Raw genomic sequence first — 13801 nt, forward strand, 5'->3', positions numbered from 1 at the left:
GGGATCAAACCCAGGTCTCCCACACTGTAGGCGGATTCTTTACCAGCTGAGCTAAAAGCTATTATATTGTATCTTAAACGTCTATTTCCATGTGTTTATTGCTAATACAGTGAAACACAGTTGACTTTTGGATGTTGAGCTGGTATCCTACAACCTTACTAGGCTCATAATATTCTTTTTCTGGTAGATTCCTTGAGATTTTCCATGTAGACCATTATGTCAAGTATGAATGTAAACTTTTATTTCTTCCTTTCTTATCTGTATGCCTTTTCTTTTTCTTGTCTTAATGTGGTGACAAAACTTTCGGTACTCTGCTGAGTGAGACTTGTGAGAATGGATATCCTTGCCTTGTTTCTTAGGGGGAAAGACTTCAGTAACTAATTTTAAATAAATTCCTTTTGCTAGTATAATGCTGGTCTCAAAAAATATTGTTTAGGTTATTATCAAACCACTCTCCAGTTGAAGGGAAAATACAAAATCTCAATCATGGGCGATTACTATCAGTGCTCTTATACTCTGATCTTAGGACCCTTATTTCAATTGTTATATATTCATGCTTCCAAATAAGACAAAGCTAGGACCTTTTAAAATTTTTTTGCAGCTTTACTGAGATATTTCATGTACCACAAAATTAAGCCAGTTAACATGGTGGTTTTTAGATGTTTATAGAAAGTGCAACTACTCTAATTTTTGAATATCTTCTGCACCCTAAAAAAACACCCTGTACTCATCAGCAGTCATTCCCCATTCATGCTCTTTAATCCTTCCATCTCACCTCCTGACAACCAAATAATCTACTTTCTGTTTCTGTGGATCTGCCTATTCTTGACATTTCACATAAATGGCTTTTTGCACTTAGCACAATGTTTTCAAGGTTCATACATGTGGTGATGTGTATCAGTAACAGTACTTCATTTTTTATTGCTCAAATATTTCCCTGTATGCATATATCACATTTATCCATTCATCAGCTGATGGACATTTAGGTTGTTTCCACTTTTAGGCTATTATGAGTAATGCCGCTGTGAACATTCTTGTACAAAAGTTGTACATGAAGATGTGCATAAACCAGTAGTTTATCACTGTAGTTTTGATTTCCGTTTTTTTCAAGTTTATGGGCCACCTGTACACCTTCCTTGGGGAAATGTCTATTCAAATCCTTTAACATTTTTGAAATTGGGTTGTCTTTTTATTACTGAAATGTAAAGTTCTCTACGTATCTGTATCTCTAGATACAAGTCTCTTGTCAGATATATGATTTGTAAATGATGTCAAATTCAAGATAACCCCACATACAAGTGCATATCTTTTCTGGTGTAGTTATGCTCAGGCATCTACACAATGAAACAAACATTATCTTATCATTATGTACTATTTATTTCTCATTTATATTATACTTTATACAACCCCTTTTGAAATGGTGCATTTGGTAAGTTAGATTATCTATAAACTCCATTTTCAGAGAGTAAAGGAGATTTCAAAAAATATGTTTTGATATGGGAAGTAAATCTGAGAGAGCTGAGAATTACTATCCACTTAGTAAGATCTAAAAGTCTTCCCCAATTTGACTGCTGTCTAGGGCTTATCCTTAAACCTTGTCAACATATTCTGGTTACATCACAGCAGAACACTGGGCTAGAGTGAGGACACCTGAACCCCCAGCTTCGGCTCTGTCTCTTTATTACTGGCTGGTGACCTTAGGCAAGTCATCTTAAATAATCAAACAAGCTGTTCCCAACCTTTCAAGACTTTTTATCAATTTCCACTTTGCCTACAGAAACCAGTATTTCCAAAAATTGTCAAAGAGACTTGCCAATTACTACTTATTATAGTAATAAATTTCCCATTAAATTAATCAAAGGTATACAACTGCAACACAGAGTATTTACAATGGCAGTTAACACTTATTGAGTGCTTATTATGGCTGCACAGTGAGCCCTCCCTCTTAACCCTGCCAAGCCCACCATTACTACCGCACCGTGGACTCCAAATTGGGAAGTGCCATCTCAGCTACAGACTACGGCGTCCCTGCTCCTTGTCTTCTCTCAGAGCAGAAGTCTCCAGTCCTACATACTGCCATCCCAATCTGCAAAGATCTTAGACATGACTTGCTCAGACCTCATGCTGTTTTGGAAAAGTTTTCACGTTGTCAAAGAGATCGGGGGCTACAATGAAGTGAAATGCAAAGAAAGGGAACACTGAGACGACACCCCCTCCAGGAACCTCCAGTATTTCTGCATCTTTGCATTTTCCCTCAAAGCCTGATTCAGAGTCCTGTACAAACAGCTCTGGAATGAATAACTGAACCAGCTGGGCAGCAACTCTGGAGTACTACACACACGCCTCAGAGGCACTGACCCTTGGGCGAGTCAGAGGCTCTGTGTAGCCCTAAAAAAGATGCAGGCAGCCTTAAGATGCTGGGGTGACTAGCAGCAGTACAAGAACTCACTGCTTCACTCAGATCTCCACTTCCTATCTCCAAATACCAAGACTTTTGACAATCCTGTTGAAGAGATGTGGGGGGTCCAGAGAGGAGTCAAGCAGCAGGATGGTCATGGATAGAATCCTTCTAGAGAAGCTGGGGCTGCCCTCTGTGGGCTGTGTACTCACCAGGTAGGCTGTCGGCTGGTATGTGGGTGTTGTGGGTGAATCCGGAGTGGGTCCACCTCTCTGGCAGTGGCAGGGGGAAACTCCCGGTGGGGACTTAGATTGGCTTTTTCCCACTGCTCATGAATAGGTGTAATAATCCCAGACACAATACGAGACCGAAGTTCCTCGCTGTTCTTGTAGACCCTGAAGAAAGGAGACGAGGCGTCAGCTGCTTTCAGCTGGTTGGTAACCCTGCGCACAGTATTCTGGTGGTGGTGGTGGTGGTGGTGGCGACGGTGGCGGCAAGAGCAGCGACGGCCCTGATAGCGTTTGGACTGTGTGCAACGGTGGGAACGGGCCGCCCGGCGTTGTCTCCGCAATTTGGGCCTAAGCTTCTCAGGCATCTGAGTTGCCCCTTCTCGTTTACCACCCCATTAGAAAGAGGTGAGGGTGTAGGGGAACAGGGCCTTGACTCCTCTGGGCCCACCCCACCCCACCCTGCCCTCAGCCTCATTGTGTGTTCATCACATGTCATGGAAAGAGTCATGGAAGGCAAGGGCCCCATGGGAAGGATAACCAGGTTCCTGGTCCAAGTAGGCAGGGCTCCGGGGCTTAATGTCCAATTCTGTCACTAACTCAGGGGCCTTGGAAGGCTGCTCTAGGCCTCTTTTTCTCTGTCTGTGAGAGAAAAGCAATGTGAGCTATCGCTGAAGTGTTAAGGCAGACTGAGGTAGCAGGGAGTGAGCAGGACTCTATGGAATTCCTAAAAATCTGTCATTTTAAAATGAGTCATATCCTGAGTCAAAAAAACAAATCTTATGAACCAGGGACACAGAAAATAGACTGGTGGTTGCCAATGGGAGGAAGTGGAAGAGGACTGAACTGGGAGTTTGGGATTAGCAGATGCAAACTGGTATATACAGAATGAATAAACAAGAAGTTCCTACTGTGTAGTACAGGGACCTACATTCACTACCTTGTGATAAACCACAAAGGAAAAGAATATGATATATAGAATGTCTACATTGTATAACTGAGTCACTCTGCTATATAGCAGTAATCAACACAATACTGTAAATCAACTATACTTCAATAAAAAATAAATTAAAAAAAAAAAAAGCAAACCTCATAAATGTAAATCAAAACCTGAAGGAAAACAGATGTCTTTACTGGAGAGAAAGGTGGCAAATACTGTCATAATCAAGCAACCAAACTGAACAAAATCTACAAGACAGATGTCATGAGCCTGACATGAAACACTTAGAAGAACATAACCTCACTTACATAGAGTTCTTGTTGAAAATGTCCAACCTGAATCAAATGATAAGTTAACAATCTGAATGTTCTATATAACAACTGACCTCAAGTCTTCAAAAATAGCAATGCTAAGAAAAATAAAAGTCTAGGAAACTTCTAGATTAAAGGTAATTGAAAAGACATGAAAATAAACGCAATGTGTGATATTTGGCTGGGTTAAAAAAACAAAAACCTCAAATTGAAAACTAAAAGACTACCCAGAAAGGACACTACTTGGATGACTGCAGAAACCTGAACATTGACTGTGTACTAAATGACATTCATGTATCAAAACTAAGTTTCCTGAGTGTGATAACTGCCTTAAGGTTATACAGGAGGACGTCTACATAAGAAGGAGGAGATACATGCTGAAATATTTAGGGCTTAAGGTTCATAAAGTCTGGAAATAATTCTCAGATGGCTCAAGAACAAAAAAGCATACAGAAAAAGTAAGTAAATGCAGCAAAACGTTAAAAACTGGTGAACCTAGGTGGTGGGTATATGAGTGTTCACTGTATTATTTTTGGAAACCCTCTTTTCTGAGGGGTTGCAAATTTCAAAATAAAAAGTCAAGATAATGAGAAGACAAGTTAGACTCCAAGAAAATATTTGCAAAATACATATATGATTAATGACTGTTATCCAAAATATACAAAGAACTCCTAAAACTCAACCTTAAGAAAGCAACTTGATTAAAAAATGGATCAAAGACCTGAACAGATACCTCACCAAAGAAAATGCAAAGACAACAGAAAAGCATATGAAAAGATATTCAACATCATATGTCATCAGGGAACTGCAAATGAAAACAAAAATGAGATACCACTACACAGCTGTTAGAACAGCCGAAATCTCAAACACTGACAAGGACGCAGACCAACAGGAACTCTCGTTTACTGCTGGTGGGAAAGCAGAATAGTATAGCTACTGAGGAAGACAGTGCAGCAGTTTCTTACAAAAGTAAACATACCCCAACACCACCAAGAATGGAATCTGGGTGATATGTGTCAGCACAGGTTCATCAACTATAACAAACGCCCCACTCTGTTGCAGGATGGTGAGAGTGCGGGGCAAGAGGGAGGTCCCAGGGAATTTGCTACACTTACTGCTCAACTTTGCTGTGAACCTAAACCTGCTGTAAAAAATAAAGTCCATTAAAACAAAAAACTGGGGAATGGAGTGTACCAGAGTAGGTACACTTTATCCTAAGAGGTCACTGGCCTGGCCCCATCTCTACCCTGCAGATTTGTGGTCTCTAAGTTGCATCATTTTATTTCACGGGGCATTTCCCACACGAATCTTCTCTTAAAATAAATTAAAAACAGAAAGAACAGAGTGCCCAGGAGAGAAGGATCCTTCTGTTAACCTTCCTCCATTCTCTAACACCTCAAGTCCATTCCTTATGTCTGGCCATTGATTCTCTCTTCTTTTTTCCCAGGCAAAAGCCATCGCTTAGAAATACCTGTGGAAGTCAACCAGATGTTCTGAATCGATATAATCATTCAAGTTCAGGGTCAAATCTGACACTTGCTGTGAGCCATGTTCCTAGAAAAATGAAAACAAAAAATGAGAGACTGGGGTATTTCTGGTCTAATGAGTGAGTAAGTGGGCAACTAGAGGGGAGAAGAACAATTTTATATCCAACCTAAAGAAATACACATGGGCACCAAGAGACATATACAAGGACTATTTGTAACAGATGAAATACACATTGAGCATTTGGGGCCAACTCTTGATTTAGGAATAATGCCTTTCTGAGGCAGAGCCCAGAAAAACCTACTTCCCAAGCTCTTTTGCAGCTTGAAATCAAACATGTGAATGGGGTGCCAAATAGATGCACAACTTCAACTTGGCGGTGAGCAACATGGAGAAACAGGCTGGGTAAGAAGCAGACATCTTGCCGTTATGGGCAGCAGCAGAAGCACAGGGGCTACAACATCAGTGGCTCATGAGAAGGGGGCCCCTGGGTTGGCAGCCAGCCAGCACCTAATGCCCTGGGCTGACGGCAGCAGCACTGGTTTCCACAGCATGGTTTGGAGCAATGCCCTGGAAGCTCAGCCTTCACACTGCTTCTCCAGCCCTTCTGACAACTCAGTTATCCCAGTTCTTTTAATAAACCCAACTATTCAAATGAACCTAAAGGGATTTCGTTGTTTCAAACTAAGAATCTTGAGTGATATACGATATAAGTGATCATCAAAAGGAAGAGGGGTAAATAAATTATTGTACTATGGAATACTACATAGTGGTTAAAATGAATAAGGCATAGTCATTTGCATTGCCGTGTAAAGACCTCCAAAACATATCAAGGTAAAAATGCAAAGTGCAAAACACTACAGACTGCATGATATCTTTATATGAATCCAGACAACCAGGCCAAACCTAGAGAGTCACTGCCCTCAGGGTGCTTAGAGGGCATGTTCTGCTATAGTGGCAGAATACAAAATATTACACCAAAGCATAAATGTAATTAACTAATTGCAAACTGTGTCAAGTACCAGGCAGGAAAATAAAATGATGAAGCAGAGGCATAATTTAGATCTTTCTGACAGACTAGAGGAAGCAGTCAGGACTGACTGAACTTTCTGAGTAAGTGAAAAGAAAACAAAAGGGAGTCAGTCAGGCTAAAGGACTGTACCTGTGTGAGGCAGCAAAGGTGGAGAGGAAGAGCTTTCCAGGAGGGAAAACGAGAAGGATAAAGGCTTCAAGGCAGCAAAAAGCTGTGAGCCAAGCAAGTCTAAGGAACTAAAAGCAGTCCCCTAGGGCTACAAAAAGCTTTTTTTGTTTTCTTCCAAGTTGTCCCTGAATGAATCTACTTTACTTTACTTCACTACTCCTTTGTGATGGCAAGCACTTCCTTTTACAATAATAAGGAGTAGACATCTTTGAACACAAAGCATTTCTACATTTAGGGTCCTGGCCTCAGAATAAAGTTCCAGAAGTAGGATCACTAGCTAAAGGCTTCACGTACACTGAGGGCTCTTAAATGGGTTTCAAAAAGGCGATCCCAAGGTCCATTCCCAACATCAGATTCTTTGTGACTACACTCACCAGCACATTGATGATCATGCTGTTCTCCACGGTGACAGCCTTCACGAGGAGCTTTCTGGACCCATCCTTGGACTCATACCGGAGGACATACAGGTTTTTATTACTGTTCCATTCCACTGGCAGCAGTTCTGATTTCTTATCATTGGGACCTGGCTGAGAAGACACCAGAGAGGAGAAAGATCATGACTTCAGATCTGAAAAAAGGAAATTACAGATAATCTAATCCTGTTTCCTCACTTTACAGATGAGGACATGGAGGTCGGGAGAAGTAAAACGTCCAAGGTCCAACAGCAAGTGAGAGATCTGTGGTCTCTGGACTCCAGCTCCAGTGTTTCTCCCTCACTCCTGACTGCCTTTGTGACACAGCACTGGAACCTGTTAAGAAGCTACAGTCTTGGTTAAATAATCTCTCCATCTCCCTGCCAAGAATAAGGCCAGTCATCTCAAGGAATACTGTGAAATTCTAAGGACAGTGTTTCTCAAAGTTTGGCATTTCAGCCAACTGCAAAGGCATCATGAAAGTAGTGACTAAAAATAGATTGTAATGACACCTCTCCAGACTACTGTAGTGGTTTAACAAAAATTATGAATAACTTTCATACAAACACAAAATACAGCATATGTACAAGATTAAAAAAAAAAGAATTATAAAATGGACAACTAGGTGTCTACAACCAGCTTAAGACAAAGAACATGGCTTGAGTAGTGTACCCCTAATGAATCTCCCTCCTCTTCCCTTGTGGGTAGTCACTAGTCTGTATTTTTAAAAATTTCCTTACTTTTCCTTATAGTTATGTTACTATACACAAATCCTAAAAATAAGTTGTTTCAAATGTTTTTGAATTTTATATAAATGGCATCACTTTTGTCATTTTCATTCAATATTGTTTTGAGAGTTATCTGTAACTATAGTTGATGCACAGTGCGTTCCATTGCTACATAGTTCACAGCCACATAATGCACCGTTGTATGAATATGCTGCAAGTTACACTCCCTTGATGGATATGTGGGGTGTTTCCAACTTATCTGTTATGCTATTATAAATAACGCTGCTATGAACATTCTTGTACACAGGGTAGCTCACACATTTCCTAGTAACATAGAAATGAACTTCTATAAAATATATCTAGGGGAAGAACTTTTAATTTATAAGATAACATCAAATTGTTTCCCAAAGTATGGATTTACACTCTCATGAGCAATGTATCCAAGTTCTTGTTTCAAGTGGTGAGCAACATTGCTACTGTCCAACTTAAAATATTTTTGCCAACCAAATGGATGTAAAAATGCATCACTGGGAGTTGTGATGTTCTCCTTTCTTAAAAGAAAAACAAACCCGAGGACTTTCCTTTTATACACTAATGTTTGTGACATAGTTCTCAAACTATTTCTATAGAAAAACCCAAAACCTGATTTCCAGACAGGAAAAGATTTCTTAAACAAGGTCCACAAAAGAAAAAAATGCTATCTTTGACACTGCTCATAATTTAAAGCTTCCGATCAATAACCGCTACTACTAACAAAGTGAACAGGCAGCCACAGGCTAGGATGAGCTATGTGCCATGGCTGCAAATGAAAAAGAATTAATACCTAGAACAAAAAGGGAATGCCTGAAAAATGAACAATAAAAATTGGTAATCCACTTGAAAAACTGGCAAAAGGTAAGAGCAACTAACTCTGTATAAAGGGTTGTTCAACTTTACTAGCATTCAGAGATACCAGGATCCATCCATCTGACTGCTATCATCCGTTTTTCTATTTTTTGCCAGGTGTTTGTGTGGGTGTAAGGAGAATGGCAACCTCTAAGTACTGCTGGAGGCTGTTCACATTCATACAACCCCCTTTGGAGAGCAATTTGGTAATATTTAGTGCCATCAGATAAGCCAATACCCCAAGACCTTAAACCTCCACTCCTACAAGAAATTCTGTACACAGAAGCACAGGGAATACGACAAGGGCTTGTTGAGGGCACCAAAGGGGAGGCAAATTGCACAATATGCCCACAGTACAGCAGTGAGAAGAAACAACTAGATCTAATTGCAGTATTATAGGTAAAAATAAACAACATGACAAAGAAACTTTTTTAAAAAATGAGATTTACAGTTGGGTACCATTTATGTAAAAAGAATAATTAAAACACATGAAAAAAACCCTCTATATTATTTTCATGGATGCATATGTCTATAGCTAAACACAGAGCAAGTGGACTGGGAAGATCTGTATTCACGAGACTATAGAGGGAAGGAGTGGGACCAAAGATGAAGAACAATAACAACACACAAAGGTCTAGGCACACAAACCTCACAGATACCAAGGACAACGGGAAGCCAAGAATAGAGACTGTGGGCCTCTCCTCTTTGGTCACCTCTAGGCCTTGTAAATCAAACGAGCAAAGTGGTGCCAAATAAAATTCAAGATGTTGCAACTGGCCTGGTTTCAAACCTGGCTAAATGACAAGGAAACTCACAGGCCTGAAGCAGGGAAATGAAAGTGACAGAAAACAAAAGTGAAACTTATCAGCCAACTCTGCTTAAGAAATTATCCCCTCACCCCTAGCTGGGTAAATTTCCTGTAACACGCGTAGTGTCCTGGATTTATGGTTTACTTTGGAAGCCAAGAATTTGATAATATGACTTGTCTTTGTTGTATCAAGGGCCTCTGAATTTATATTTATACTCTCCATGTACAGCATTCAACCCACCAGAATTTCTTCTTGGAATATATATAACTGGGCCTGCTCACTACCCCATAACATCTGGCTTCCAGAGCAAGAGACACTACTGGGGTCTGGCGGGGCTGATACCTCTCACTGTAGCAGAACCAGTGCTCCCCAGCTCAGCGCCTGCCCTGATACGGGAAAACAGGTGGGACTGAAAGAGACTGGCCTTGGTGATATCAAGTCAAACATGGCATTCAACTGCCTTTTGGACTAGGACATCAATATCAGACCTCCCAAAGAGCTACAACTGGAAAGTAGCCAAAGAACATGGTTGTGTAGTTTAACTGGCTTGGATGAAAAAAATCTAAGAGCTAAGAGGGGGCTGTGGCAACCCACTCCAGTATTCTTGCCTGGGGTATCCCATGGACAGAGGGGCCCAGCAGGCTACAGTCCACGGGGTAGCAGAGTCAGACATGACTTTACAACTAAACAACAACAAGAGGGAGCTGAGAATTGCCCAAGGTCATGGTAAGTCAGGTGCAGAGCTGGGTTTGGCATTCAGAGCTCCTGGTTGCCTGTGTTATGGCTAAAGATGCCCACCCCGCAAAGTAAAGATAGCTGTCCCCTTAGGCAAAATCCTGGGGCTGGAAGTACTCTTTAATGGCCGTGAGTGCATCCCAGTATCCCTGGGCTAAAATGTATCTCAAAAAGATCATTTCAGGCAATTTTCTCTTTTGTCATAATCCTTAGATTCCTACAACAGAACACAAAATCCTCGAATTCAAGCCTGTGGCCATCTCTATTCCCTGGCCACCTAAACGACCTGACAGAGCTATAAAGTTCTTACGAGGTGTGGTGCTGACTTCAAGAGAGAAATCCAAACTCAATACTGAATTTTTGATTGAAAATGCATTGTTCTTCTAATCAAGTTTTATGTACACAGTTTTCCTGAGCCAGAGAATATAGAACCAAAGAGAAAAGGAGACAATTTAGCTTTCTATTTAACTGTCAACATAGTAAATGATCAAGTACACAATTTCAGGACCTTCCTCTCTCTCTTATCACCCCTAGAAGGGTGGGAAGCAGGAGGCGGCTGCTTCAGACAAACATTCGCTGAACTTTGCAAACACTGCTGGTCTCAGCTGATTCTGCTGGCCCCACGCTGGAAAACTAAAACCTCTCTTGAATAAACTAATAGGAAAGATACTCCTCCAAAAGGCTTCTACTCTGAATGTAAGTAACCGCAGAAGTGAGAGGAGGACAAGCACAACCTGAGCCCCAGAAGCATTTAAGGGCAGAGAGAAGCAAAAATACACCAGGCTCTAGTGCGCAACACAAACACCCATCCCCCAGGGGCACATGCTTCACCTAGCACTGGAGTGGACAGATGGACAGTGGGCAATGCTTTCCAAATCCCCATCTGCACTCTCCTGGGGCCTCCCCCAAGAGGTCTGGAGCCAGCAACTTTTTCTGTTTTGCATGAACTCAACATGTGGCACGGTAAACAGAGTGCACCTCTGAGATTCAGTCAGGGATCTTTTTTTAGACCAAATCACATTCTTTCTTAAAACTTGGAAGCCTGGAGTACAGGACAGGGGAAAGCTGGCGGTTAGGAGCAGGCAATGATCCACACAGACTGAGGTCTCTAAGCTGTCAAAGAGTCTCCAACAGAGTTGCTGGCAGGATTTGCGCAGAAAGAGGTCCAGGTCAGTGCTCACAGGAAGCTGATGTGTACAATGACCCTGCGGGGGAGAGCCACAGGGAAGGGGCAAGGAAGATGGGAGAATGCTACAACAAAGAATCAAGTGAGGCAGGCTGGCACCGGCAGTCCTGGGGCTCTGTGGGGACTGGCAACAAGGCCCCCAGCTGTAAGAGGCAGAGTCTAAGAATGGGAGAGCAGGAGGGGCTGCTACTGTAGGGACCGCTATGGTGAAGGACAGTTTACTTGGCGTTCACACCCAGGACGCATGTGTGTACATGTTGGGGAGGTGGTTGTTGGCCCGGAGCCTGAGGTCAAGATGACAACGGTGAGTGGGCAGCACGGGGCCCTGCAGTATAGAGTGAAGGGTGTCGAGCCCTCTGCTCTTGACTGGAGCTGAGTCCAAGCGCCCCTATACTGGTGTCCCTCTATACGGTGCTTGGATCCAGGTGAACGCTCCAGTACAGTAGGAGGGTGGTACTGAATACAGCCCTCACCCCGGGTAGGTGAGGAGTGCTCAAGGGAGCTTATTACTCCCGTCTCGGTGCCAGAGGGCAAAATCCCAGCCTGGGAGAACGCCAGCCGGTGCTGGAGCGAGTTTCTGACCATGGGTTTTCAAATCACGTTGTGCCAGCTAGAATGCAACAGTAGAGCACCTCCCTGAGCCGCAGAGTACAGGTACCAAAACTGTCATGAGCCTCAGGGCCCGGACCTGGGAAGGGGGAAGGTCGGGCACTCTGGACCAGGCCTCTGGGATCTGGATTCGGGCAGAAGACGCCTCCCGCCTCCACAATGGTCCCACGCCACCCTGGCTCCGTGGCGTACCTGGTCGCCGGCACCCAAGCCGTAGTAGCCGTGCGTGACCACCTCCCAGTGCAGGAAGCAGACAAGCGCGTCCTGCGCGCAGGTGATGGCCGGCGCTGCCGACGCGAACAGTACCTCCAAGCCAGCCATGGGCGACCCTGGCTTCTGCGGGCGGAGGAAGGGAGGAAGAAAGTGCGGTGAGCCGACAGGGCCCTCACAACACTGCTGATTCCTCTCCGCTACTCCGCTGGTTGTGGTCTAATGTCAACCTGCGCGACCAAAATGGAGACGCCCAGAGGCGGGGGGTGTGGCCACCGGAAGTAACTTCAACTCCCGCGCTGCCGCGCGAGAGCGCCCGGCTGGAAACAGAAGGAAGACTCTTAAAGGTTCCGCCAGGCAGAACATGGGCAGGGCAGGACCCCTGGGAGCGAGGTCCTTCAAAGTTGGGATCTTCATCTTCTCTGTAGGTGGTAGGTGTGCTACACGTAGGTTGTGGCATCGTTGAAGAGAGGCTACCTTTGTTTTGAGTCACAGACTTCTGCAAAATAGAGTGGGCATATGCTGGTAGGAGAAGAGATTACGAAATAAGATTAAAACATATTCGTAGTAATAGTCGGCACTTAATGCAGTGCTTCGGAGAAGGCAATGGCACCCTACTCCAGTATTCCTGCCTGGAAAATCCCATGGACGGAGGAGCCTGGTAGGCTGCAGTCCATGGGGTCGCTACGAGTCGGATACGACTGAGCGATTTCACTTTCACGCATTGGAGAAGGAAATGGCAACCCACTCCAGTGTTCTTGCCTGGAGAATCCCAGGGACGGAGGAGCCTGGTGGGCTGCCGTCTATGGGGTCACACAGAGTCGAACACGACTGAAGTGACTTAGCAGCAGCAGCAGCAATGCAGTGCTTGTCCATGGAACGTTATTGTAAATGTTTTACTTGTATTAATTTATTTAACCCTCAAGACTGAACCCTATAAAGTTGGTATTTGATAGCTCTATTTTGCAGATGGGTAAACAGACACACGGGGCTTCCCAGGTGGCTCAGTGGTAAAGAATCTGCCTATCAAGCAGGAGAGGCGGGTTCTATCCCTCGGTCCGGAATATTCCCTGGAGAAGGAAATGGTAACCCACTCCAGTATTCTTGCCTGGGAAATCCCATGGACACAGGTGTCTCGTAGGCTACAGTCCATGGGATTGCAAAAGAGTATGATTTAGTGACTACACAATGGCAACAAACACACACAGAGGAGTGTATTTGACCAAGATGAGTGAACAGTAGAGATGGTACTGCAATCTAGCAGTCTGGCTCGTTGGATAACATTTATTAAATGTTTATTGTGTGCTGGATCCTGGGTGAAAAATTTCGTATCATTCTATCAAATATTTTATGAAATATGTTCCATTATCATTCCCATTTTGCAAATTTAGCTCAGATGGAAAAGAATCTGCCTGCAATGCGGGAGGCCAGGGTTCTATCCCTGGGTTGGGAAGGTCCCCTGGAGAAGGGAATGGCAACCCACTCCAGTGTTCCTGCCTGAAAAATCTCATGGACAGAGGAGCCTGGTGAGCTACAGTCCACGGGGGTCTCTGAGAGTTGAACACAACTGAGAGACTAACACTTTCATTTTTCACTTGGAGAATGGAAGCTGCTTCCCCCAAGAAGACACAACTGCTGAATGCAGAGCTGATCTACTTCCAAAT

General features: G+C 43.5%; 1 protein-coding gene across 1 annotated transcript in view; it reads right to left on the bottom strand.

The window, feature by feature from the left end:
• Nucleotides 1-12419, bottom strand: part of PSMF1 (proteasome inhibitor subunit 1) — a 40508-nt gene extending 28089 nt beyond the window's left edge. Inside the window, exons 1-4 of the mRNA XM_055544667.1 lie at nucleotides 12120-12419; nucleotides 6937-7089; nucleotides 5348-5430; nucleotides 2611-2793 (exon numbers count right to left, since the gene is read on the bottom strand). Of these exons, the coding sequence (XP_055400642.1) occupies nucleotides 2611-2793; nucleotides 5348-5430; nucleotides 6937-7089; nucleotides 12120-12248 (548 nt within the window). The 5' untranslated portion in view covers nucleotides 12249-12419. The remainder of the gene's footprint in view (nucleotides 1-2610; nucleotides 2794-5347; nucleotides 5431-6936; nucleotides 7090-12119) is intronic.
• Between the last annotated feature and the right edge of the window lie 1382 nt (nucleotides 12420-13801).

The sequence above is a fragment of the Bubalus kerabau genome, chromosome 13, assembly GCF_029407905.1.
Source record: "Bubalus kerabau isolate K-KA32 ecotype Philippines breed swamp buffalo chromosome 13, PCC_UOA_SB_1v2, whole genome shotgun sequence".
Lineage (NCBI taxonomy): Eukaryota > Metazoa > Chordata > Mammalia > Artiodactyla > Bovidae > Bubalus > Bubalus kerabau.